Raw genomic sequence first — 27,142 nt, 5'->3', positions numbered from 1 at the left:
GGCTTATATTCATAATTTCATTACGAAATATAGATATATCCGTAGACATTACAAGTGTGCATTATTGATATGACAAGTATCTTTTTATACTATGTGCACAATGCGTGGGGTTTCATCCATATGTTTAACATTTAAAGTGTTAAACGTTTTAAATGCAATTGTGTTCCTTTGTAAACAAAACATATCGGCTTTATTGTTTAAACTGACACCGGAAAATTCTAGGGCAAATGTCGGTTTTATTCTGATGTCCACCCGGAAGCAGTTGGTTTACTCTCTCTCCAGCTTGACTCCGTGTCTCCGGTGCTGGAGGTCTGCGGAGCGGCTCAGCTCAGCGGGGATCCGCCACAAAGCAGATGCGAAGCCGGGATGAGTTGCGAGTCGCTGCCCTTTGTGAGGCTTCGGTGCTTCGGTTTGAAATGCGATTTTACAGCCGAAAAGACAACAAAACAAACTGCTATCACTAACAAAGAATCAAGTTACACTCCGGTGATAAATGAGCGCGGAATCTGAGATGAGAGTCGGGAGAAAGTGATTTTTGTAGGCACTTTTGTTGCTCGGCTCTTTGTGCTGCAGCGTTACCCTTTTGGATAGAAAGGTAAGACATTCCTGCATGCATTCTGGGTAAAATGTGGGGTTTCTGAATGAGCATTTTCACCATAACAACGGCTAACTATGCCAAAACTACAACAATCTACATTTGTGCCTTTCCCCCCCCTCTTAACATATTTTTTAGCTGTATTTGTGCACGGACTGATGAGCTGGCAGAAAACAGTATCGATCTCAGATTCATTACATTTCTCCACCAGTGTGAACACACACACACCGGGTTTCCACAAAGCTCATTCTCCATGAGTTGTTCATTGTTTTTATCCGCGCACTTTTACGCACTGTGTGCCAAATGGAACGCTACAGATTTGGTAGATTTTACTCCGCTGTGCAAACACGCATGCGAGAGGAGTTTTCTGTGTGTGTGGTCACCAGTCTGTTGCTCATCACTGCATCCTGGGTGTGTTCGGCTTTGTCTCACTCCTGGTTTTTCGCACTGATTTTTAAATCGTTTTTTAGCTTTTAAAACTGTGTTCCTGGGCTTTAGTTCAAACGGTTTGTTTGTGGTGTAAAGGCCTCGAAGCCTGGGCTCGGCTTTGCTTAAAGGAGTCTGTATTGAGGCTGAAGCCACGCCTCGATGGCCCACTGCCACCCTGAGGCCTGGAGGCCCCCGGGAGCCCCAACATGACTGAGGCGGCATGCATTTGAACATCCAAAACTGAGACTTAAAGAGAACCATTTCTATTTTTAACAAAGTAAACAATTGTACTCTTGTTTGAAATGTAATAATAACGAGTTGAATGACTTTTTAGAGCAACTCTATCACCAGAGATAAAACTATATATTTTGAGCCTGGCTTCTCTATGTAGTAACAGTTTGTTTCCACACTAGTACTTATCCAACCTATCACATCCCAGATGATGCTGTGCGTGCTCTCCAGTGAGGATCAATGAGCGGTGGATGGATTACAGTGGGAGATGCTCGGAAGTGCGATCAATGGGATTGTTTGTCACAGACGGGGCTAGTTTTGTTTATATTTCTGCCACAATAATTATGTTCAGATAATTGTTTTGTTGATTTCCAACATAAAACCAAGTTGTTTTTTCTCAGTACTGAGGGTCGCATATTTTTCCTCAGGCTCTGTGTTGTGTCTGGCCCTAGATTTGACCAATACACACTTATAACAGCCACTTCATGCAAGATAAAGCCTTGTTAAATCTGCACACTCTGCAGCAAAGATAATTTTATGCAAACTAGAGAATCAGGTCAGTGTGATTTCCATTTTTAAACAGAAATCGTGCAGCATGGCATGCATGATGTAGTGACTAAGACCAAGCACATTCTCCTTTTTTAAAGAGAGACATGTGTCCCCTGTGCGGCGTCTATAAAAAGAGTTTTTAATGTTTCATAGCACGGGACAGTAACATTGTTGTTCAACCATATCTGTGGAGCTTTATGCTTGGTCTCATATAATTGCAGGAAAGCAAATCTTCTCCCCGTTGGCAGGTTGTCTTGCAGGCTGCATCAGGCTTTCCGTCAATATTTCAGTATTTTTGTAGCTGCATTATGTTCTCTACCCTCACAAGCATTCACGTGATGCTGTGTCCTAAAAGCTCGTCAGATATTAAAACCGTGTCCCAGCTGACTCCAGAGTGGCTATGTTATGGTCACTTTCCCGTAAACACTTTTTCTGCTCATGTGTGAATCACATGAAAGCCATTACTGAACACTGGCCTGTCTGATGGAAGACGGACACAGGAGGTCACGGAGCAAATTGAGAGTGCGAGGACTTCTTATAACATTAAGACTCAGATTGTTCTACGGCTGATTGGGAAAGTACCTTCTGGGGAAACAAACTGTGTTTACAGTCCGCTTGATTCACAGGCATAGCCTGGTAAATGATTAGTTTGTGTCTTCAGAGGTGTGTGTTTGAGGGAGAATTAGAGGAGGGGGGTGCAGAGTTGATGTTCTGGTTGCTGTGGTTACTACCCCCCTCCTGTCTTTTCTCAGCCCTAGCCTCCCATTCATCCCCATTGTAGTAGTGAAGCTCTGTTGCCCTTGGAGACCACAGGGGACAGTTTGGGAATGTGGCGTCCGGGCGAGTATGTATCAGACATGGACCAACAAGGAAAACCACCATGCATTTCGTATAAATGAGACACTGTGCATGTTCTTCAAGGTCGTGCAGTTCTTCTGGAATGGTCCTGATGTTCTGCATGTCGTGCACACTGGAGACCTGCAGCCCAGAATAGAAGTAGGTGTAGTTGCCCTTTATTGGCTGAGAACACACTCAGGGCCACATCACTTGCTCATAAAAAAACTCCCTTAAAGCGGAAGAATGGGCCCAGCTATGTCCTGTGTGCCTGAACAACACACACACACACACACACCTCTGGGCCAACACTCTAACAATGCCCCTCTTCTTGTTGCTGTTCCTTGGTATGTTTCCCTCTGAGATGCTTTTCTCCTCGTCTGATATGACAAATTGTCCCCCTCTCGGTCTCCTCATTTCTCATCCTGCCTCCTTGCTGTTCACTCTCAAACACTCCATCTATCTTCTTCTCTCTGTAACCCGTTTTCTCTTCCTTCTCCCAGGCCTCCAAGATAGATTCCCTCAGGAGTAAGGTGGACCTGCTGCGCCTCCCCCTGGCTCTCTCCACCAAGTCCATCAGCAGCCGTAAGAGCCAGCTGGGCGTGGTCTGGGAGAAAGGCGGCGGCGGCTCGGGGGCAGGAGGGGCCCGGAAACCCCGCCCACCGCCGGCCTCAGACATGGACAACGAGTCGACGTACTCGGGCTACTCCTACAAATCGTCCCAATCGCGAAGCTCCCGCAAACACAGGTAGAGGACCTCAGGTGTCACTGTACTGCTGATTAATTGGTCATTCAATAACATCTTTGAAAGTAATAATGATAATACGTTTATTTATTATAGCACCTTTCACAGAAATAGAAATGCAATTATTTTTCGTCAATTAATTGAGAAAATAATTGCAAAAATCTTTGCTGTTCATTATCCCTCAGTCCTCGAATAGAGATACAAATACAATTTAAGACATAAGTGTAGAATTGTCCAACTTTGGCGCCTCCTGTTGGAAGTATACAAAAATGCTGAGAATATTCAAAAACATAATCACATAAAAATGTACACATAATGCATTGAACACTGGAATAAAAGAAGAAATAAAAAAAATAATATATTTGTAATAATTTTAAATATATATATTGTTGTAAAAACACCCTTTTATTGTTTGATTTACATTTATACATTTAAAGTATTACCACAACAGAATAGCTAGACTTCAGGTTTTTAAATAACCTGCCAGGACACAAAATGATTTTCTCCCATTGATAATAATCCCTGACTTGTCCTTTGTCTCCAGGGATAGGAGAGACAGACATCGCTCGAAGAGCCGCGACAGCAGCATCCGAGACAAATCGGTGACCATCCAGGCTCCGGGGGAGCCGCTGCTGGACGCCGAGTCGACCCGCGGAGACGACCGGGTCAGAGGCAGACTCTAATCCTTCCTCTTCATCATCTGTGTTCAGCCATGTTTCTCCAACGCTCATTACTCTGCTCTCTCTGCAGGATGACAACTGGGGCGAGACCACCACGGTGGTCACGGGCACCTCCGTGGACAGCGTCTCCAACGAGGACCTGACGCGACTGAAGGACCTCGAGGACTCCTCTCCGCTGCAGTGTCGCCGGTTCCTCGGCCCGGCGCTGGGCGGGGTTCTGGGGCTCTTCGCCCTGGTCACCCCTCTGGCCTTCCTGGCCCTCCCGCAGCTCCTCTGGCGGGACACCCTGGAACCCTGCGGCACCCCGTGTGAGGGTCTTTACATTTCCCTGGCCTTCAAGCTCCTCATCCTCCTCATCTCCACCTGGGCGCTGTTCCTCCGCCCGCCCAGAGCCACCCTGCCGCGCTTCTTCATCTTCCGCTGCCTGCTGCTGGCGCTGGTGTTCCTCTTCGTGGCGTCCTATTGGCTGTTCTACGGGGTGCGCGTGCTGGAGCCCAGAGAGACTGACTACAGGGGCATTGTGGGATACGCAGCGTCTCTGGTGGACGCGCTGCTGTTCATCCAGTACCTGGCCCTGGTGCTGCTGGAGGTCCGGCACCTGCAGCCCGCCTTCTGCCTGAAGGTGGTGCGGACCACCGACGGAGCCAGCCGCTTCTACAACGTGGGCCACCTCAGGTTAATATTATTATATTACTGTTTGGTATTACATTGTTTGGGTACTTTTTTCTATATTTTAGATTTCTAAATTGAACCCTTTTCCTTGTGGGAATCTAATTTTGAAAAAAACAAGGTTATATCTGCAGGCCTTTTGGTCCTTTTATTATCAGTCTAACCAGAGGAGACTAGACTTTTGCCATTCCTATATTTTATGTATCCAATTTTTGTTGGATTTCTTTATTAACATGTTTCTTGTTAATCTTATTAAGAAATAAATAGGGTTATATTTGCAGTTCCTTTTTTGTCTGTTTATAGGAAGGATATCTCTTGGACTAGCAAAGACATTTCGCAAAGCTCTCCAGAAAGAATTGATAACCGTTTTTTTGTGGATACGGCTATCATAAGGCCATTTAAAGCATCACACTTTTTCCTTTAATTACTCCTGAGCTGTAAAGTCTTACGGCAAATGATTGTTCTCCAGGATTATTTGATTCATATCAATCCATGAAACTCTAAACCTGCTGCAACCATATCAAGATGATAAATAAAAATAGGACATTCAAGTGATTCTGAAAAATGTAATGTGCATCCCAAAAGCAAAATAGAAACAAAGTAAATGGATCATTCTGTAGTCAGTTGTCTGAATCTTTCCTTTTGTGTTGTATGATTATAACATTTTTAAAACCTTAAAATAAGAAGAAAGGATGCTATCGTCATGACAGAATGAGCACAGGAGAAGTTAATATTCAGAAAAATGGCAATTATTCTACAGCTACTGTATGGCTTTCAGGTTATTCTTCAAGTTGAACTAGACGTTCTGTTTCTCAGTATTCAGCGTGCAGCCGTGTGGCTTCTGGACCAGTACTACAACGACTTCCCCGTCTACAACCCTGCCCTGCTCAACCTGCCCAAGTCCATCCTCTCCAAGAAAATGTCTGCCTTCAAAGTGTACAATCTGGGGGAAGGTAAAACACAGAATGTACTCTTCAACCTTCTCCATTTAGTCCGTTCTGCACCAGAACGATTCCTATTGTGTACATACCATAACAAAACAATAATATAATGATACATGTGAGTCTTACACTCTAAAAAAGAGTGTAATTAGTATGCCAGTTCCTCAAATAATACTTTGCTATCATGCCAAATGTGGGAAATTCTTTAATTTGATTGTTTCTGTCCGCAGAGAACAGCACCAATAACTCTACAGGCCAGTCCAGAACCATGATAGCTGCCGCTTCTCGAAAAAGAGACAACTCCCACACGGAGTATTACTACGAGGAGGCCGAGGTGGAGCGGAGGGTCCGCAAACGTAAAGCCAGGTGAGGACAGACCCACACACATAGAACGCATACATATAAAGATACAAACTGAATAAGTACCAGAAGTACTTGATATGTGTTATGGCCCATTTAAAATCAGAGATTAGATTATTACTGCAGTAATGTGTTTATTAAAGCAAGATTTATATTCTGATCAGGTTCATATCAGTATGTAGTGTCTCTACTGGGACATGTCTCCATGCTTTAATGTTCAAAAAGCTCTTTATGTTTCTCATACTGCAGCACCTCTTTGCACCCTCTGTCTGAAACCAGAGCCCAGTCTGCTCTGATTGGTTAGCTGGCCGGCTCTGTTGTGATTGGTCAACGGCTTAGAGATGTCCCGCCCCTTAGCCTATCACGTAAAATGCGTTGGAGCGCTAGCATGTTAAGGAAGTAAACAAAGGAGTCCAATAGAGGTGTTTCAGGCGGGGGAGAAACTCTGGGATTTTAGTCTTTGCAGACCATTTACATGCGCGAAAACTTTTAACATACTTCAGGGAAAGGGAAACTCCAAAAAGCTTAACAGGACCCCTTTAAACTCTAATGATTTTTTCAAACGTGCTTTGTGCTTTTCACATTATGTGTGTAAATACTGATGATATCATCTTTAAACCTTGGTGTCTCCTGGTTTCTCCTCGCAGGCTGGTGGTGGCCGTAGAGGAAGCCTTCACCCACATAAAGCGTCACCAGGACGACGAGGGGTCCGTGTCGTCCCCCAAGCACCCGCGGGAGGTGATGGACCCCCGGGAGGCGGCCCAAGCCATCTTCGCCCCCATGGCCCGGGCCATGCAGAAATATCTCCGCGCCACCAGGCAGCAGTCGTACCACAGCATGGAGAGCATCATCAACCACCTGCAGTTCTGCATCACCCACAGCATGACCCCCAAGGTGAGCAAGGCTGCTTCCACTTTCTATCATCGTTATTCTTATTTTAAATCTTTAAGCGCTTTGAGTACCAGGAAAAGCGCTATATAAATCAAATGTATTATTATTATTATTATTAGTATTTATTATAGCTTTTAATTTTTTGTTTTAGTTTATCAATAAATGAAATTATAATCCTTTCATATAATTTTGAATTGTTTTATTTATTTTTTATTAATTGTGTTTTGATTTTATTTGTCTTGAGTTAGTTTTTGTATTGTTTTAATTTATAAATTAATTCAATGATAATATTTTTCAAATAGTTATATTTCAATATTTGTATTTATATGATTTGTATTAATTTAATTGTATATTGTTTTAATTGGGTTATTAATGATAGCTTTCAGTTCTTCTTGCATACATATATAATACAATTATTAATCAGTAAAATATATATTTTTTTATAGTGTTTGTTTTTATTTTGTATTTAATCGTTTCACTTTTTTTGTTCTAGATTTATTTTAGTTTTATTTTAGTCTTATTTTTTTACTTCTGCATATCATGTCGCCTTTTTTTACTCAGATTTTTTCTTCCACTTTTTCTTAATATAATTCAAGACGTCATCTTTCTGTTTACTCCTGCTCAGGCTTTCCTGGAGCTGTACCTCAGCCCGGGTCCCACCCTGCAGTACCTGGACACCAGCAGGGGGCGCCAGTGGACCCTAGTGAGCGAGGAGCCCGTGACCTCCGCCCTGCGTCAGGGTCAGGTCTTCTCCCTGAGACGCCTCGACTTCTCTCTGGTCGTCACGGTGACCCCCCTCCCTTTCCTGAACCTTGGGGAGGAGTTCATCGACCCCAAAAGACACAAGTTTGTCATGAAGATGCAGTCAGAGACGTCTGTGTAGGAGCAGGATGAAATAACAAGTCTTTTTTTACCTTTTTGTTAGTTCTTTTTTTATGTTTTTTATCTTTTTGTAAGCCTGACGCCCAAACCACTCGGCCGAAATATCAGGAAGTGACAGAGAAGACGCAACAGAAATGCCTCATCGCTGCCCTTGTTCCTCAAACAAACATTAGTCACACTCCCTATAACTGCTGACTGGTTCCTTCTGATATTGCACTACAGACTGCTTCCAGTTCCCATGATACTGACATTTAAGGGCTTTCTTAACGTGGTATTTCAACACACTTAAAAAACTATTTGACATTTTAGATTCAACACCTTTATTCAAGAGAATATGGTAGGATGTGGTAGACTAACATTTCACCTCAGTGAGCACTGACCTTTTTAATGCACAACAAACTTTGTCAGATAGTCCTACTTCTCTTTTTACTTGAACTTCTAGTTTGCTTTTGAATGCTATAAAAGGGCATAATCAAGCGTCCATTTGAAGTGCCCTCGTCTTTTATCACCTATTGGACTGGATTCTACAGGTGAAACTGCGTCTTATATTTGTATTCGACTGAAAATTGGATTCGAAAATGTTCCACTACAAGTTTGAAGTAAGAAACACTGGATGGACTTTAATGCACTGAGGATTTGTGCTTTTTTGTATTTCCGGCTCAGGTTGTGTTGAATCATCTAGTGAAATGCAATCCTGCACTAATAAGAAATATGACTTTTCAAACCAAGTGTAGGAGCAGTTTGAATCCAGTTACACTGGCAGCGAATTTTTTTTCACCTACAGTACAAGGCTGGAATTGGACTTGATGGACTCTTAACATAATTTAGCCAAGTACAACCAATGTGGTTCATTTTGCCAGCTTCATGTTGATTAATGTCTTTGATATTTTAAAGTGAGTGTGTCAATGTGTGTGTTTTGGTACTGGAAAAAGCGGCCAACTGCCTCATGGCCTTAGACCCAAAAGCTCCCTCCATGTGATTGATTCAAATGTTTTATATTAGTAACATTCTCAGCTTAAGCACAGTCTGAATTAAGACAGGTCAAATGGTATTTCCCCTAACAATGTAATATTTAGTATTGCACTCCTATAACACTGTCACACTCATGATGGACAGAAACAAATGTTATTCCACATATTGACTTGCCTTGGTTGCAGCTTATCAACTACATTTCCCACAATGCAACTCTACCGCCAACATTTCATTTACATATTTGGATGCTAGTCGCAGCTTATGCCTTTACATGTTAATTCAACTATTTCTCACTGTTGTGCAGCACGAAAAACAGACTATAATTTCTTAATCGGGACACTTTGGTGTACACAGTCATCATACAGTATGTATTGCTAAATTAAATTAACCTGACACAAAAAGTCAAAACCCCTTAGATAAGAAGTTGATTATTTTTTGCTTAAATAATTTATCAGTAATCAAAATAGTTGCAGATTTTATTTGATGAACTAACAAATAAAAGACTAATCATTCCACTTTTAGAGAACTAATTGGTGCCGTTTATACTAGGGGTCATCAGGGGCCCCTTAGAGGCGAATGGGGCCACATATTGTGTCTTATGTCAGTCAAAGATGTCCTTTTTTACACTACAGATAGAGATTGTCTTGCCACTTACAAGCAGTGTACTTTTCCTACGATTGTATTTTCTTGTGTTTTGATGGATCACTTTGTTGTACTCGATTTAACACTCAGAAGAACAGTGTCTTTTACATCAAGCTTGTACATACTGTGCTTTTTTAGGACTGAGTTGATGTAAAAGGTTTTCTAATAAATGATCTCATCCAAAAGAAAATGGTCCCGTGTTCATCATAAGATGTCTACATTATTTCTTCTTCAGGAAGTGACACTTATGTGTGGGAGGTTGTGGTTAACGCTAGAGTGATGTGTACGATTGTCCATTGCTATGAACATTATGTAAACTCCTACTCCTTGTATCTAAAGCAATTATAAACAACTAAATTAAAGAAATAACAATATAAAATAATACAAAGAATGTACAGATTGGGTTGGCTACTACTGCATAGAAAATAAACTACTTAAGTTTAAGAATTTACACAGGTATACAAAGAATTACCTTAAAAAGTGCATATATTTAGGCTGATAATTGTGATAACAAAGCCTTATATCATAAAGAAGGGAAAATATGTTAAAATCCTAATAAGAATGTGTGCATATGAATCATGATACATTTGATGAAATAACTCGGGTATGTACATTTGGGTCGTTCCTCACACAGACCACGTGTTTTAGACAGAAAAAGGAAGTAGAAGTTAACAGACACTGGTCTCCGTCTGTGTGTTGGATGCCAGGCACGATGAAACTTCTACTCGTCCTTCTATTCCTCCAAGGTAAAGTATGTCTTGGTTTTATTTGCTGAACATATTGAGCTGTTGTGTAAACAGTTGTGTCAGAACTTGAACATATTCAAAATGCTGTTCACCGCTGAATGGTTGACTTCCTGTTACAAGAGTTACAAAAAAAGCCTCAATGTGTAACACTTGTCACTCATAATGTTGTATTAAATGTAAGCAATCCCTAGAGGATAACTCGTACTGACTGTTGTAATTATCATATCAATACTTTCCTTTACAGAGTCTTACATTTAATACACTACTTGGCTACCATTTCAAACAGTGCCTAGGCTTTGTGAGTGTTAAGAAATAACGTTATGAAAAAATACATTTGTACAATATCATGGTGAAGTGTGTTAAATAAAAAAAGAAGTCAGAAGTTTCGTAAAAAAGTAATAGGAAATCTCATAGTACAGTATGTAAGTAAGTCATAATTCATTGCAGTTTATCATTAAAGAGGGTAATGTAAAAAGTAATTGTATAGTATGTCAAACATACTGTAAAGTGTCATAGAGTAATAAATGGTATTAGTATATTTAAGTAAAGTAGGCTATGTATCCTAATTAGAAAATAAGTCGTAATATTGTCTTGAAAGTCATAGTATAACAAGTCCAAAATTCTTCTAGCATGAAGGATGCATGGCAATCCTACGATTGTATGTCAGAGAGGCATAGTAACATACATGAAGGAATATGAAAAACGTCCATAGTGTTGAATGTCGAAAAACATGAAAAACAGTCACAAAAACAAGTCATAGTGTAGTATGTTAACTGAATGAAAGTTAATTAAGCAAAAAAGCTACAGATAATTGATCAAATATATGGTATAACATGTCAAAAACAACATAGAGAAAACGACATGTCGATAACTCATCAATTTTATTTATCAACATGAAATTAGACCTATTCATAGCCTCCAGGGGGGTATACTACGAAGCAGGATTTTCTCTTAGCAGCTAAATTCACGGAAAACTCCGGCTTTCCGGTCCTACGAAGCTGGTTCTCTTTTTAGCAGGCTAGATCTCCATGGTAACTTATGCTTAGCAGCTAACCTGGTCGGGACCAGTATAGGTTGCAGGCTAAGAGCTCAACTCAGTGAAAGCACCGCCTGCTGACCAATCAGAGCTCAGTGTGCGGAGTTTAAAACGATCAAGTCATATTACAGGAGAAAGGAAATACAGAAAAGCTGCCGTCGCAGGAAAGACGGCCGGCAAAAATCACCGACTGTGTGAACGTGAACATTAATAGAATATCACCTCCCATCTTCAGAGCAATCTGACTATTATAACATTAGCGTTAAGAAAGCTTACTTCAATATATGCCACAACATAAGTAACCGGATCAGAGTAACATTAAGTAGGCCTACAGTCCGCGGCATATCACTTCATAATGTATCATATATGTTCCGTATCTGGCCGTGCAACACTCACAGTGTCACATACTGTATGCAGAAGTATTATTTTAAGCAACACATTAAGTTGACGAAACACTTGAGACAAATGTAATTAAAGTCAGATCGTGTTTTAGACGGGGCAGTGATATCATAAACCTGTTAATGTACGCATTCAAACACTTTTTCTTTTGCCAGCTGTATTCACCTTGCAGGTGCAGACTATGTGGCATGTATCCTGGATAAAGTGTTTAAGACATGGATGTTTAAAGTTTAACTTCTTCATTTTTGACTAGTATTAAAGTTCACTTTTCATTCAGGAAGTATGACGCTGCGCTGTCAGTGCGCTTCTCCATGTTTGTGATTGGTCGAATGCTCCAAATACCACCCCTTTCATGTGAACGCGCACCTAACTAGATAGGACACGGCTGGCTTGAGCGATCCACTTGATAACCCGCGTCGTAGTACAGTTTAGCGAGAGCGCGTATGTTTTGGATTAGGCCAACCGGCTAACTCAAACATATCCAGGTTAGGTTGAACAAGCTTCGTAGTATAGGCCCCAGGTGATGCTTTGTATGATATGTTATCCATTCACATTTAATATAGCACCACCATCAGGTCAAAATGGCAGTTTATCCAATACTTAATGACTTGTAAAACAGAAAACTTTCCCATCTCCCTCAGGTATACTTTATGCAGTGGCGGCTGGTAGAAAATATTTTTGGTGGGGCTTTTGATATAGTGAGTAAAACATATTTTTTTGGGAGAAATGACCCCTTAAATTAGGACTTCTGGTAATGTAATGGCGCGTTTCCAGTGCAGCGCGGAGCTCGCTTTAATGCTGCGTTCAGACCGGACGCGATGCGAATATTCGCTTCGCTCTAAAACGCTCCTATCGCATCGCTCTAGTCGCTCGAGTTTCACCGCGGCTGCCAGCTGTGTTTACTCGCATCATTCAAACAAGAAGCGCTGGCTCGGGAGCTACAACTACAACAAAATGAACATATTTTACCGTGATTAAATTGTAATTATTTTTATGTTCACACAAATAATTATGAGACATATCTATGCCCATACTTTTGCAACGTGCTTGTTGCTGCTGTTTGTCTCGGGGCTCCGCCCGGTAATGATAAACTAATGCCACGGGCAAGGCCAGGCAGGAAACATGTGACTTATCAGTAACTTTAGACATCGTAACACAATTTTAAACGAGATTTTATTGTAGATTATACATTTTACTGATACCAATTGTATGATATTTACCTTGTTCATTAAAAATAAAAATATAAAATATATATATATATATATTTTTTTTTTGAATGTGGGAAGAGGTGGGGCGGCTCCCCTATGGGCCGGCCACCACTGACTTTATGCTTTGTTTGTGTTAGCAAATGTTAGCATGCTAACACGCTAAAGAAGGTGGGTTAACAACAGCAGTGAAAAACATGGAGATGTCCACCAAGCTAAGAATCCAGATTGGTGCTTAGTTGTCTTTGCCATCTTTTTTTTGTGTCAAATGTCACCAGAGATAAGTTACTGAATACACCTAAAACTCTGTAATGTTGATGCATTATTGTTTTACAGTGACACCAGGTGAATCCAGGGAAGTCACTGGGTACATTGGGGAGAACGCCACCTTGCTCTCAGGAGCCGACCTGAATAGGACTCTTTCCACGATCAACTGGTCAATATACACAAATAACACCTATATCGCCACCTTATCCAAAGGGACAATACAGCTGGAGTGGTTTGACCGATATAAAGGGAGACTCAGTCTTAACAACTCCTCAGGTGAAAGACGAATAAGTGTAAGGGAATCATTTCTTTATTTCTCTCGTGGCAGTGTCTCTTCAAATGTCTTTGTCTTTTTTTTTTTCAGGTGACTTAACTATCCGCAATTTGACTTCAAACGATGCCATGCAGTACAATGTAGGCCTCACCGATACTGAGAGACACAATAGCGCACACAAGATTGATCTCAAAGTGAAACGTAAGTGAGAATTAAAATGTTTTATTGTCAAACATTGTCTTAGGACAGCTCGCGTTCCTTATATCTGATCAATCTTTGGAAACATTCAGAATAAAACAACAAACCTTTGATAAAATATCTTCAATTAATTTCTTACACAGACTCTTCCTACACTGGAAAAAATGCTTCTCCAAAAACGAATTGAAAATAAAAGTTACAAGGCGTTTTCATTTGAAATAAGTACACAAATCTGCCAATAGAATATGTGAAAAATAAGCTTGGTAAGATTTCTTGAAATAAGAAGGGATATTTAGATAAATCAGATGTTTAGCAGGGAAAAGTTATTGTGAACTATATTTGACCAGAATCAGGAAATGCTGTGTTACAATATAAGCCGCAAATGTGTTCTGTTTTCTGGTGGTTTTCCAATAAATATGTGAAAAGAAATCTGAGATACAACTCAAAACAAGATCTTTTGACTTAACAAGATGACGCATTGTCAAAAAACAAGACCCGATATCTCACTGCAGTGTTACTTCTGAAGTTATTCTGTCTTATAGCAAGTGTAAAGACACATTCTGACTAGATATTGGACAAATATACTTGGCAAGATTTCGTGTTTTTGTAGTGTAAGTTGAACATGTTGCTAAAAAAGCAGATTTGGAAATTCTGCCGAATATATCACGTACAATTTCAATTTAAACCCCCTGCAGAACGCCTCCAGAAGCCGACGATAGACACTGCCTCTCGTCATGCAGCAGCAGGAAGCTGTTGGTGGCAGCTGAATTGCTCCTCAACGGATACAGTCAACGACTTGTTCTGGCATACTGAAACTCCCAGTGTGACTTTCATCAGCGAGACCCATCCTAAAGGCGGCTTTGCAGTTATTGTTGCCTTTCTGAACAGCACAGAGAACAAGGCTGAATTCAGGTGCACCTCCATCAGGAACAGGGAGAACAGCAGGGAAAGCGCCTCCAGTGTTGTCACTTTAAAATGTGGAGGTAAGGTCAAGAAGGAGTTAAAAGAAAAAACATGTAGCACTGGAAAAATGCAGCTCCAAAAACAAGGTGTTTTCATTCGAAATCAGTCAAATCTCCCAATAGAAGTGAACATTAGCTTGGTAAGATATACCAGATAAGTCAGAACTTGTAATTAGCGAGGAAAACCTATTTTGAGCTATATTTGACCAAAATCAGGAAATGTGTCACAAAATAAGCCAGAAATGCTCTAAAGTTTTCTGTTTTCTGATATTAGCTCTAATACAAATGTAAAAAAAACCTTCTTTCATCTGAGATTCAACACAAAAGAAATGTTTCCAAGATGCGTTGTCTAAAAACAAAAGCCTATATCTCACTGCATTGTTACTCCTTAAGTTAAGAGGTCTTATATCAAGTGTAGAGACATTTTCTTTGTCGAAATTAGACAAATACACTTGCTTAGATTTTGAGTTTTTGTAGTGTGCCAGATTCTAAGAAACTCATTATAATATTATTGTGTTCTTTCCCTTGTTCTTACAGATGACGAGTCGAATCCCAGGATGTATTATCTTGTTCTGTTTGTTTTGGGATTCTTCCTGGGAGTTGCCCTGACATGTTTAGTAATCTATCGGAGAGGTAACAGGAACACATCTTGTTTGGAGGGAAATTCTTACAGATCTACAGCATTAAATCATAATACTGCAGAATTCTGAAATGTAAGCTTAGACATAGCTAACTATAAAATAGAACCAATTAATGATTAAAATAACACATTTTGTGGCACCACACCAAAATTGGAGGTTTTAGAGCAAGATGACATTTGGGGATGAAAACGGATTAGACACTGTAAGATATATTCATTCATTTGATCTGGTTGCTTTTGTGTTTCTGTTACTGCTTGTTAACATCACGTCTCTCTTTTTCCCACAACAAGAAATCTACAAACTGCATAAAAACATCAACTTCTGAAGATGCCAACACTGTAGTGTAGTATGTGAATGGTAGTATTGTACAACTTCAAAAAGTGTAAGCAAATGTACAACAGACTAGTGGTGGTTCAAATGGTTCAAATATAACGAACGCTGCAGTCCGTTTATTATCTATTTAGGAAGCAAAAACACATGAACGTATTTTACAACAATAAATGAACACCTGTGCAATCTTACGCAAATATCCAAATAACCAAAACAGATCAAATGAATGTGTGGGAAAGTGATTTTTTTTTGTATCCGTTAAACACTTTTTTACTTTTGAAATTGCTACCATTTATGTACAAGTGTACATTTGTATCCATATTATGTCGGTATATGTATAATAATTGTGTTATTTAACCCTTGTGTTATGTTCACATTTCGCACCCTTTGGTAATGTTCGGGTCAAATTGACCCGGACATATTTCAGTGTGTAAAAAAAATACAGAATTCAACATGCACAATTCCTTATATATATTGTCTTTAACTCATTCCCCAACAATATAAATGAAATATATGATTAGTTTTTGAAAATACTCTTTGCTAGATCAAATTTAACAATGGAAGTGTCCATCGTTTTTTGTGATAAAAATGTAATTTATGTTAAAAAATGTAAATGATATTTTTTTTGTTTAATGTTTATTATTTTTAATCTGTCATATAATAATCAAAGCCCTGAAGGAAATAAAGCAATTTAGCAGCAATTGGAACACAAGAACCACACAGCCAAAAGTATTTGTCTGTGAAATATAGAGGGAATGAAACATCCATATAAATGACATAGCACAGATATAAACACAAAGCAAATAAAAACAATTAACAGTCACTATTCATAAAATACAGTATATCCGAAAATTATATTGATGAAGTGACGCTGCAGAACATCATGTGAGTCAATGGGCAGGTCCGTTTAGGAAACACATGATGTGCAGAACTTCTTTGTGTGTATAGCACAGATGTACTTGTTGCAGTTGCTGCATGTAGTCTGTGTCTTTGAGTCCTTTGAGGGTCCACAGACCTCACAGTTGGCTGTGGGGGTCTTCCAGAAGCTGACTGTGGGGGTCTTCTTGCGGCTGGCTGTGGGGGTCTTCCAGCAGCTGGCTCTGAGTCAAGTTCATCTTCCAATTTGCTGTCAAATTCTGAGTTTACCTCCACATTATCCTCATCTTCAGAAATGTCTTCCTGTCCCACTTCACCGTGTTCCTCTAATGCAGTGTTTCTCAAACTTTTTCATACCAAGGACCACTTAACCAATAAAAAAACACTCGCGGACCACCTAATTCCACAAATATCCAAAAACACATCGTTTTTTACAAATCGCCTGAAAATGGTACAAACAAGTGGCCACATGTTTGATGAAGGTGTTTATCTGGGCTATATCATGCAATCGAAAGTGAAACTTAAGCTCGCTCCATTGCGGAGATATTCCCGCGAGAGTGCGGAAAACTTTAATTAATTAATTAATTTAAAATGTGAAATTTTACCAATATACTCACGGACCACTAGGGGGCGCTCACGGACCACCAGTGGTCCGCGGACCACACTTTGAGAAGCACTGAATGCATTCCACTCACTCTCATCCATTATTAGCTCCAAGGCTCTGAGCAGAATATCTTTTGGCCATTTTGTTGGTAGATAATTGTAGTTCTGCACTACACTGTTACTACACTGAGGTTATGTCTCAGTTTAGTCCCTCCTCCCGCGTGCAGGTGCGAGGGGGGACAGTGCGAGAAAATGTAAAATGTTTATACATTTCTGGAAGATCTAAAATGTTTATAATGTAGGATAGTTTTGTGGACACACTACAAAGGGTAAAGATCAAGGGAAAACAGGATCAAACAGCTTCTCTATGCATACAATTGTGTGTGTGTGTGTGTGTGTGTGTGTGTGTGTGTGTGTGTGTGTGTGTGTGTGTGTGTGTGTGTGTGTGTGTGTGTGTGTGCGTGTGTGTCTTTAGTTTGTGTGTTTTTCTCTGTCTGTCTGTCCTGGTATTGTATCCGGGTCAGATTGACCCGAACCTCTTATGAACGACATAAATGCGGGTGGGCATTTTTTCATAAGTGGAAAAAAATAAAAACAATTCCACATGTCCTTCACAATAAGTAAGCCCCGGCCATTGAGTTTCAGGTTGAACGAAAATATCCTTATATTTTTTTTTATTCATTGACAATGGAAATCGGGTCAATTTGACCCGAACACCACACAAGGGTTAAGCAATTTTGTAGAACATTTTCTGTTTTTTAAAGGTCAAAAATACATTGTTTTTTAAGATACATTTTTGCACTTTTGTTTATTATTAACCACTTTGACTGAAAAAATGTATGTGGAAGATTGTGTTCAGTAACACCAGTACAGTCTGCATACAAACAATTTGAATTCGATTAAATACATGTTTGGTTTTTTCTTATACAAACGTTGTACTGTTGTGTTTAATCATTCACCGAACCAAACATCTGCACAATATTGATAAAAGCTTCCTATATTCATGTTTAGCATTGTTGTTCAATTCATACCAAATGTTAAATAAACCTTTAATAAAGCAACACACTTGCACAAAATGCTTAGAAATAAACATTGACAATAATTGTAATGTATTATAGTCATTTAATATGAAGACATTTGCACAGCAGGCTTAAACAATGAGGCACAAACGATTTGCATGGGATATTACAAAAAAATATAACCTCTGTATTTACACATTTTTACAACACTGTTCATCGAATAAAATGTGATCCTGTAGATTTGGCAGTTGAGATATAATAAAGGTTGTTTTTGAATGTGATAAAGGGAAAGTAAAAAACCCTTTAAGGCCAAAGACAGAATGACATTACCTTCTTGTAGTCCGTTTTGTGCTTATTGTATTTACTGATATTTTCTATATACATCATGCTATGACCCTCTAGGAAATGTCTTGATAGGGCGACACCGATTCATTCCTCAAGCGATTTAACTGGATCTTGTCGTACACCGTATTGGGCTAGATGGGTGATAAAAGGAGGAAAACAATCAAATATAGTGTCACAAGTTGACACCATTTTATAATAAGGGTAGTTCATTTACTCAGATTCTGCTTATTTATGCATGACTTATTATGATTCAGTGCAGGAATTAATGCAGCATGTAAAATAAATTCCTGTTGCAGACCGTTGACAAATTACCAAGTCCATGAGTTTATCTGATTGGTTCAAATGTAATGTAATAATGTGAATTCACAGTTACTTTAGTCATTCATAAAGTGACCAAATTGTCTTGATTCCAGATCAGTTATTTTTTAAATAAGGGAGGTCATTATGCGACTTTAATGGTGCTCCACCACCAGCTCATATGGCAACACTTCATCACATCAGTGTAAGGGAGGCTGTGGCGCAGTGGACTAGTTGGTGTTCGGATCAGGGGACCACAGGTTCAAACCCCACTGCAGTCAGCGTGTCGTTGTGTCCCTGCGCAAGACACTTCACCCAAAATTGCTCCTGTGGGGAGTGCCCACAGTATTGGGATAGTAGTGGTCTAATGGATAGTGAGGTGGGCTGAAGATCGGAAGGTTGTGAGTTCAAATCCCGCCAGAAACACCACCACTAGTGTGAGTAAGGCACTTAGCCCTTAGTTACTCCAGGGAGAATGTCCCTGTAATCGGTAATTGTAAGTCGCTTTGGATAAAAGCGTCAGCTAAATGAAATGTATATGTGTTGAGCATGTAGCTTTGGATAAAAGTGTCTAACAAGTGACATGTAATCTCCAAACATGTAATGTAATGATAGAGTCCTTCCTTTCATTCGTACTGTAATGAATGGGTCGTCAGTTGTGATAATATAATAATATAGTCCATCCACTATTCATGATACATTTAAAAAATGGTCAGCAACAGGAATTCATGACCCCGTATTAATATAAATCATCGAGCCCTACATGTCGTTGTAGTTAAGTGTGTAAGCTTCATTTTATAATAGGTAGTCCCTGCTAAGTCTCTCTTTTAGCTAAGGGGTTCTTGGCCTGAAAGAAAATGATAGAGTTATTCCATAAGGGTACATTTTCCAGATTGAACCATATCACTCCCATTTCTTTGTTCTTAGAAGTAGGAAATGTACAGTTGCATATTTTTGAGTTCTGCTCTTACCCCCGGTGGGACCGTGTTGACTCTGTTATCAATGGTTTCATACAGTGAGCACGGCTTCTGGAGGTTTAGATGTGCATAATACACAAAGGTAAGAAAAACAGAGGGCAAAGTGGGTTAAACATGCATTTCATCCTTCAAAAAACAAGCATTTGATTGTTACAGATTGTTTGTGCAGAGTAAATACATGAGCATACTTACATCCCCGATTGCAACATCATTAATATCAGCATACACTGTGAGGTCATTTGAGTCAACGCCTGGTGGTAGGTTTTAATGAAAGAAACAAAGCATAAGAAAAATGGTCATGCATGGATCATAACAAACAACAACATGAAAGACATATTACTATTCAATAGAATAGAATCATTTATTGTCCTTACACAGGTACAATGAGATGAGTAGAGCCACTCCAACAAGAGACGTACAACATTCAGGAGGAGACAACATACAAACAACAAGCATTCACATATATATATTGTGTCAGTGCATGCTGGAGTTTAGTGCAGTTATTGCTCTGGGAAAGAAACTGTCTTTAAGTCTGTTTGTCTTTGCTTTAAGATTTGCTTCAATTCAGCGTTTCTTACCTGCTTGACTTTGTTTGTGGCGATAAGCACACACAGCTACTCCAACTATAACGGCAACCAGCAGACAACCTCCGGCTCCCACAATCAGGGCAGAGAAGAAGGCTGTTCGTGCAGGAAATGGTGTTTTCCCTTGAAAATGGACAGTTATTTAAATCTAATAAAATATCATCAAACTACACCAATAAACCACAATCACTTCTCTGCACATACCTCTTTCTTCCGTTTCGAACGTAGTGTTGCTGCAACTCACTGTTTTGATTGTCGACATCTCACTGACAACATTGGAAATTGTGCAGTTGAATTTGGTGTCTTCGTCCTGTTGTCTGAGGATGTGCTGCAGCCTGAAGCCGTTGAAGGTTTCGGTTCCCACGGTCCACTGGAAGGTGACATGGCCAGTAGTGGCTGCACTGCACTCCAGCAGAACTGTACAGGATGCGTTCGAGGTGTGCCAGGTGGAACTGGAATTGACGATGGGCTCCTTAGTTATGGGCTCTAATGAGACGATTGGTGGGGAGAGAGAAAATCAATTTTTGTAAACCTTTATTCCAAACCAAAGATCTAAAATATAGTCATCCATTTTGTTTAAATCGAATAATAAAGAGTGTCATAACGTTTTCTGGAACTAAAAGAAACAATTAATCAGCAGGTTATAATTTTATCATCAAGAAGTAAAGGGATTTCTGAAAGTGGACTTGTTCAATGATTACACACCAAGCACCAATAAGCATTAAAGGAATATCCAATACATTATTCTTTGTGTAGACGATGGAGTTTAGACCAACTATTGATATAGTAGGCAAACAGCTGTGTACAGTATAAGCCTTACATTATATCCAATAATATTCACATAATAGTTTTATTATCAGACACCATCAACATTTAACAGTCTGACTGTCTAATAATATTATCTATAATAATATAATGTTTCAATAGGTCACGAGTAGAAAGCGCAATAAATAAATAAAGTAGTTATTTTTCCATTATAAAGGCATGTGTTCTAAAGGAATTATTCAATCAAGAAACTACTTAACGTAGTATTTTTTATTATTTATGAAATACTTATTTTAGGTTACTTGGAAACGACTTACCATGAACATACAGGATGATGGTGACTGTTGGGCGTTGGCCTGTTTTCTTTGCTGAGTTAAAACTGAATTTACCAGAATCTTTGAGGGTCAGCTCTCTCAATGTTAAACTGAAATTGTCTGGGTTGAATTCTAATCTTCCATCAAATTGAGAATTTTTGAATGCACCCTCGTCGTCTGCAATTTGTAACCCTTCATAATTCCATTCTGCCTTGGTGACCTCTTTAGTCGATAAGCCTGATGACAACTCCACAGTGTCTCCAACTTTTGTGTGGATTTCATGTTGAGGATTGGAGGCCTCCACATCTGAAACACATAAGCAAACAACAGACTGTCAAATTAGTTTCCCTACATTAGGAAAGCCTTAATATTCCTTGTGTTCACCTTGTATGCAACATGAAGTAGTAAGGTAATGTTCAACATAATGTAAGAGGAGAAAAGAGCATGTTCAATACCATCATGCACGACATGATCTAAAATAGCTTTTAATAACTATAGCATGTCCGATTTAATTATTGATACGACGAGTCAGAAAACAATTTCCTTGTCAACCTGGTTATCTTTAACTATGACATAACCAACGATTTTTACTGACCTGACTTAACTTTTTATATTACAGGGGTAGGATCGGAAAATACTTATATTAGTCATATTTCCAATTGTTATGAGTTGTTGGAAATGCATTGACAAACGGTTTTGGAATTCAGAAAAGTGAATATCCTGAGATTGGCCACTGAAAATGTCTTAGTTGTAGTTATGTGGTGAAGAGTAGGGAAATTGAACATACCAAATAAGAAAACAATTGGTCGCAGCTGACACTATTGCGCATTTAACATTTTAGGACAATAACAGTCATCAAAGCTGGCCAGGTAACCATGGCCTAATTTCTGAGAAGAGACTCAAACCAAAGACCCTGACCTCAGTGACAAAGTTGAAATGAAAGCTAATGTTATCCTGTACTGTGCATCACTGTCTGTCAGTGCTAGTGGTGAAGGGTTCTCGGAAAACACATACTTTTTTTTGGTAACACTTCAAACTTCTGCAAATATTCTGAGAAGATCCACTTTGTGCATGGAAGCAAGTACTCTATATAGTGTAAGACTTGCGATTCGTCTAAATATACTGTTTAAGTAAATTAATAGCTATAAAAAATTAACGAATACTCGTAAAAAAACACAACAAAGAGGAACCAGAAAAACGGAGAGGATGACCCATCCCTGTGTCGTGTAACGATTTGATTGTTGTAGCCAAGCAGTTGCACCAGAAAATTCGCTGACACAGAGTGTTCCAGATAATTCAAAGCACATTTAAAAATAAAACCACCGGATACAACTGTTTGCCTATAAACGACATTATAAGCTTACATTTTTCAATAGATGTTGAGCTCCATGAAAAATGTATATCTTTGTTATTTCAGGAGAGAGCAAATTATGTTTTTTCAACCATCTATTTCTTCAATATGGATGTCCCAGTCAGTTTCTTTCGGCCATAGCCGCAGCCCCATATCTAACTGGTGCTTTTAAAACGTCTTGCAGTTGCAAACAAACAAGAAACAAAAACTATAGTCTTCTCTCCCAATGAATACACGCCATTTCCCAATATGAAATGCGCATGTCCAGTCAATTCTGAAATCTTGACCTAATTTCCTTATTGCAAGAACAACACAGAGTACATCAAAATTGTCCCCCATAAAAGTACAAATCTATAAAGTTTGAAGCTGAGATGCACATACCATGGAGGAAGCAGCCAAGAAGTAGCACAGACATGTATGTTAACAAGCAGCTCTGGCAACCACCAACCATCTTTGTGACGAGAGGAACAACGTCTGTTTCCTTTTCTCATCTATCAAACTGCACCGTGACAGTTCTAAAAAAAAAAGAGAGAGAGTGGGTGGGTGGAGTTCTCTGTCGACAAAGAAGCAGACAAAGTTATCAGGCCTGAAATATAATGCAAGATAAAGTAGACCTATTAAGAAGATATCAACTGGAAAGTATATAAAAAATAAGAGTTTAAGGGTCAGTTCAAGATTGCCTCAATCGACTATTTGCGGCCTTGTGTTAATTATTTTCCTACCCTTAACTCACTCAAGTGGACAAACATTATATCTGCAGGCAGCTATATCAGAAAGACATATATGAAGTTTCACGCTCAAATGTTTATTGCCCAGAGCAGGAAGAACTCAACCACATCCTGTTATCAGATGCATGTTCATGGATGAGGAGATGCTGAGGTGATATCTGTTCAAGCTGTAAAAAAATAAATGTCTTAAAAAACAACTGAGTGCAAGTTCAGTGCTACACTGGAAGTGCATAGAGGAGCAGTAACACCTCTGCTGTCTTGTCTTAAGTGGGGAGTACACACCACTGCTGGGCCAGAACAGAGAACAAACACAGAGTCCAATGACAAAAAGTGTGGCCAGCCTAGAGGCAATAGAGAGCAATGGTCCCGTTATAGCGTGAGCTTTTACATTTACTTAAAAGTTCAAAAAAGCAGTTCCTGTTAGAGGCAAGCATCTTACATTTTGTGAAAACTGCAACAGGTGGCAACTGTAAAGAACAGAGAAGATTGAAATCCGTTTTGGGAGTGGCGGGCAGGAGCTTTACGGAATTTTGATGGTAGACGAAGCTGCTCCAATAAGGAGATAGAAGATATGTGAAGAAGACGAGACCTGTCCTTCTCTAGCAGGGAGGGGACAAATACTCCTTAGGTTGTATTGGATGCTTTTGGATAAGATGCAAATAAAAATGGGTTGAATCGAAAGGCCTTTGTTTGGGACCCTTCTGACCAAAGGAGCACAATTTCCGTATTGTCCTAGCTGAGCTTCAGATAGCTACCATGCAAGTAGTAACGCCTGCTCCTGTCTGACTGTGAGTTGGGGAAAATATGGTGACATCGAAGCAGACTGTTTTTGTTGTAAATAAGACCAATGTGAAAACCAATAGAGCTTTTCCACTAGAACTTAGGACCAGTACCATTTATTGGAATCTAAATCCCTAACCCTCCGCCTTTTAGCCTCCTGAGAAGCTGGTATTTCAACAAACTCTCTTACTGCATTGCAAGTTTTATATTTCTCCACAGAATATGGTTGGAGAAAACTGAACTGTTTTGCTGGTAAAGGTGCAGCAGTGCTTGCATGACTAAGGCCCACAACTGTATGGATCTTATCGCATCACTAGAGTTTGTGTGCAGCTCGACCACATGTGACCACATAGGAAGTAAGTTCCCAGAATAAAGCTAAAGGCTTACACGTATGTCATGTATGTCAATTCCCTTTTCATATTCAGGGAGAGACGTAGCAAAGACTACTTTCAAAAACTTAAAATCCATGGATTGGTTGGGAAGGAAAGTGATGACGTCATGAGGGTTTGTTTAGCAGGAACTATAACCTCTTCCGGCAGAGATTACTGGTAGCCGTGGTCACCTTACAATAAACAACACTTTACTAAGTGTTGCTTCTGCAGAGGTGGTCTGTGCTCTGCAACCTAACATGATTTCCTATGAACTTTATGGTAAAAGGCTGATGTGAAACTCACAGGGGGAAACAGAAGCGCTGATGATGCTGCCCACCTAAAGAGCACCAGGGAAAACTGTGTCTGATATTCACAACCACTTGCTTGTGTTACTTCTCTATTAATTCACACCATTTGTATACCTGTGATCAACGTTTTACAATGACATCTCCAATTGCATTTAGCCCACACATGTCATATCAGACACTTCTTTTTTTCTGACTATAAGTTTTTAGCAGAGGTGGTAAGTAAATACGTACATTTACTCAAGTACTGTACTTAAGTAACATTTTGAGGTACTTGTACTTTACTTGAGCATTTCCATGTTATGCTTGTACTTCTACTCCGCTACAATTCAGAGGTAAATATTGAACTATCACTCTACTACATTTATGTAGTACCTTTAGTTACATATACAGCTTAATGATAAACAATACGATCAACACTTCAAACACCTTTAAATACACCCGGATTGATTTCACATTCTACCCAGCAGTAAATAAAGGAATTGAAATTAGTTCTAGTTTTACCAGCTTGATAAACACAACAATACATCAATATTGATAACCAAAACAAATCATATGATTCTGAAATGAGGCCATTTGCACAATGAATACTTTAACTTTTGGTACTTTAAGTATATTTGATGTAAATACTTTTGTAATTTTACTTGAGTAACATTTTAATTGCAGGATTTTTAATTGAAATCAAGTATTCCTACTTCTACTTTTACTTAAAAACAAGATCTGAGTACTACTTCCACCTCTGGTTTTGAGTAAACTAAACCTAGCATTATTTCAGTTTTCACAAAATGACCATATGGTTTGTCAGTCGGCTTTCTTTATGACTGACTGTCCCTCAGATAGAACGACTACATTTTCCTCTAGTGCCACAATGAGGTTGACCATTTTTATTTTTGCGGCTTCTTATTACATAGTGTAAAAAAAGATAATAGTTAAACAAAGTGTGTATTGAACTATGACCACATGAACATCTTAGGAACTGAAAGCAGAACTAGAGGGCACCAACAAGTGGCTGATAATGTTGCTGACATGACAAAGCGTAGGAAAGAATACTCTCAGCTTGATCCACAGTCAACTTATTTTGTTTAAATAATGGAGTTAATTGTCCTCCAAGATAGGGGAAAAGGACTTACGTTTGAATGTATGTATTGTAAATGATGTTTTCTAGCAACTGTTCATTACATATGAAAAGAGAATTGTTGATGTGCATGTCTGCACATAGGGTGTTTCCCATAAAATACAACTGTTATGTAACATCAGTGTAAAAAAACACAAAGTAAGGCAAAAAAAGACATGTTGTTTCTACAGGCCTCTGCTATTTTGGTGATGATGCATATCTTTGTATAGAACTGAAACACAATTATTATTATAAATGCAACTGTGTACTCGATACAGCTATCATATAACGTTTTCAAAGTTGGATACGCATTTGTCAAGTTTTCAAAGCTGTTCCCAGTTATCGTGAAATATCGATGAAATCATCAGTGTCCTTAAATTACTTTTAAAACCATTTGAAATGTTTGACGCCTGTATTTACTTACATTTGATATGCATACGGACCTAGAGTTATATGGACCTTTAGTGCATTTAATAATAAAGGCTGGAGTAGCAGCACGAAGTGTTCGTTCACAGCTCAAGTCAGGGTCACACTGCCCCCTACAGGAAAGGGCTGGTACAAAACATAAAATAAGATCATTACTGTCCATGTGTTTCTACTTTGGGTGAAAATACTGTATTACAGCCCTTACCTTACAGAGAAATGATACTGTTTACATTTTACTAACAAAAATGTAACGATACAAATAGGATTTCTTATTATTATTTATTAAATCCTTTCAGCATTTTTTTCGGGATAAGTTCAAATTTCAACAGATGTTAAGTTAATTAAGGTAAATTGCCTTGCTCAAGGGCACCACGACAGTGCCCAGAAGGGGACTGTGACTTCTCAAAGTACCAGTCTATTCAGGGACTTGAACCGGCGACCCTACGGTTCCCAGGCCAAGTCCCTATACAGACTGAGCTGACGGACATATGCCCAGTTAACAAAGGGTGAAGATATTGGGCTTTTGTGTCCTGTGTATGAATGTGTTATAGTATATTGTCAAGAAACAAAACTCCAGAAACCAAACACATAAAAAAGAAAAGCTCAAAAATAAATATGAAATATTTGGAAATACTTTAAGTGTAGTTATTGTTGCTTAGGTCGAATTCGATTAACATCTGTTGGCTCAAGTATTGCATAACGTCCTGTTTATCAGTTAAGTTTGTTTATATCCTGTATACTAACTGCAAAATCATTCAACTTTGCGAAAGTAATGAAAATGTTAAAGTTGGAAACTGAAGAAAGCAAAC

The 27,142-nt window shown here is 39.1% G+C and overlaps 3 protein-coding genes across 6 annotated transcripts; 2 read left to right on the top strand and 1 right to left on the bottom strand.

The window, feature by feature from the left end:
• The first annotated feature begins 289 nt into the window (after nucleotides 1-289).
• Nucleotides 290-9,610, top strand: LOC117555530 (vang-like protein 2). Of its 2 annotated transcripts, XM_034230411.1 has the most exons (9): nucleotides 290-595; nucleotides 2,726-2,800; nucleotides 3,142-3,386; nucleotides 3,928-4,048; nucleotides 4,134-4,738; nucleotides 5,549-5,685; nucleotides 5,904-6,039; nucleotides 6,681-6,927; nucleotides 7,550-9,610. In XM_034230411.1, the coding sequence occupies exons 3-9, from the start codon at nucleotides 3,316-3,318 to the stop codon at nucleotides 7,805-7,807; spliced, it is 1,575 nt and encodes a 524-aa protein (XP_034086302.1). In that variant the 5' UTR covers nucleotides 290-595; nucleotides 2,726-2,800; nucleotides 3,142-3,315; the 3' UTR covers nucleotides 7,808-9,610. The 2 variants fall into 2 exon arrangements, with proteins under 2 accessions (XP_034086302.1, XP_034086301.1); XM_034230410.1 differs by lacking the exon at nucleotides 2,726-2,800.
• A 424-nt stretch (nucleotides 9,611-10,034) lies between these two features.
• On the top strand, nucleotides 10,035-15,669 carry si:cabz01074946.1. 2 transcript variants are annotated; one of them, XM_034230349.1, is made up of 6 exons: nucleotides 10,035-10,166; nucleotides 13,143-13,349; nucleotides 13,438-13,548; nucleotides 14,241-14,528; nucleotides 15,045-15,140; nucleotides 15,439-15,669. In XM_034230349.1, exons 1-6 carry the CDS (start codon nucleotides 10,121-10,123, stop codon nucleotides 15,471-15,473), a joined length of 783 nt encoding a protein of 260 aa, XP_034086240.1. In that variant the 5' UTR covers nucleotides 10,035-10,120; the 3' UTR covers nucleotides 15,474-15,669. The 2 variants fall into 2 exon arrangements, with proteins under 2 accessions (XP_034086240.1, XP_034086241.1); XM_034230350.1 differs by having other exon boundaries at nucleotides 15,045-15,669.
• A 2,390-nt stretch (nucleotides 15,670-18,059) lies between these two features.
• LOC117555562 (signaling lymphocytic activation molecule-like) lies at nucleotides 18,060-26,824 on the bottom strand. 2 transcript variants are annotated; one of them, XM_034230486.1, is made up of 8 exons: nucleotides 26,332-26,824; nucleotides 22,991-23,124; nucleotides 21,262-21,564; nucleotides 20,384-20,665; nucleotides 20,174-20,302; nucleotides 19,788-19,846; nucleotides 19,590-19,646; nucleotides 18,060-18,452 (listed from the first exon to the last, which is right to left on the bottom strand). In XM_034230486.1, the coding sequence occupies exons 2-8, from the start codon at nucleotides 23,058-23,060 to the stop codon at nucleotides 18,375-18,377; spliced, it is 978 nt and encodes a 325-aa protein (XP_034086377.1). In that variant the 5' UTR covers nucleotides 23,061-23,124; nucleotides 26,332-26,824; the 3' UTR covers nucleotides 18,060-18,374. The 2 variants fall into 2 exon arrangements, with proteins under 2 accessions (XP_034086377.1, XP_034086376.1); XM_034230485.1 differs by having other exon boundaries at nucleotides 22,991-26,824.
• Nucleotides 26,825-27,142: the final 318 nt, after the last annotated feature.

Source organism: Gymnodraco acuticeps, unplaced genomic scaffold, assembly GCF_902827175.1.
Source record: "Gymnodraco acuticeps unplaced genomic scaffold, fGymAcu1.1, whole genome shotgun sequence".
Taxonomy (NCBI): Eukaryota; Metazoa; Chordata; class Actinopteri; order Perciformes; family Bathydraconidae; genus Gymnodraco; species Gymnodraco acuticeps.
The sequence above is the reverse complement of the archived record's forward strand: the minus strand, read 5'-3'. Positions and strand labels throughout refer to the sequence as shown.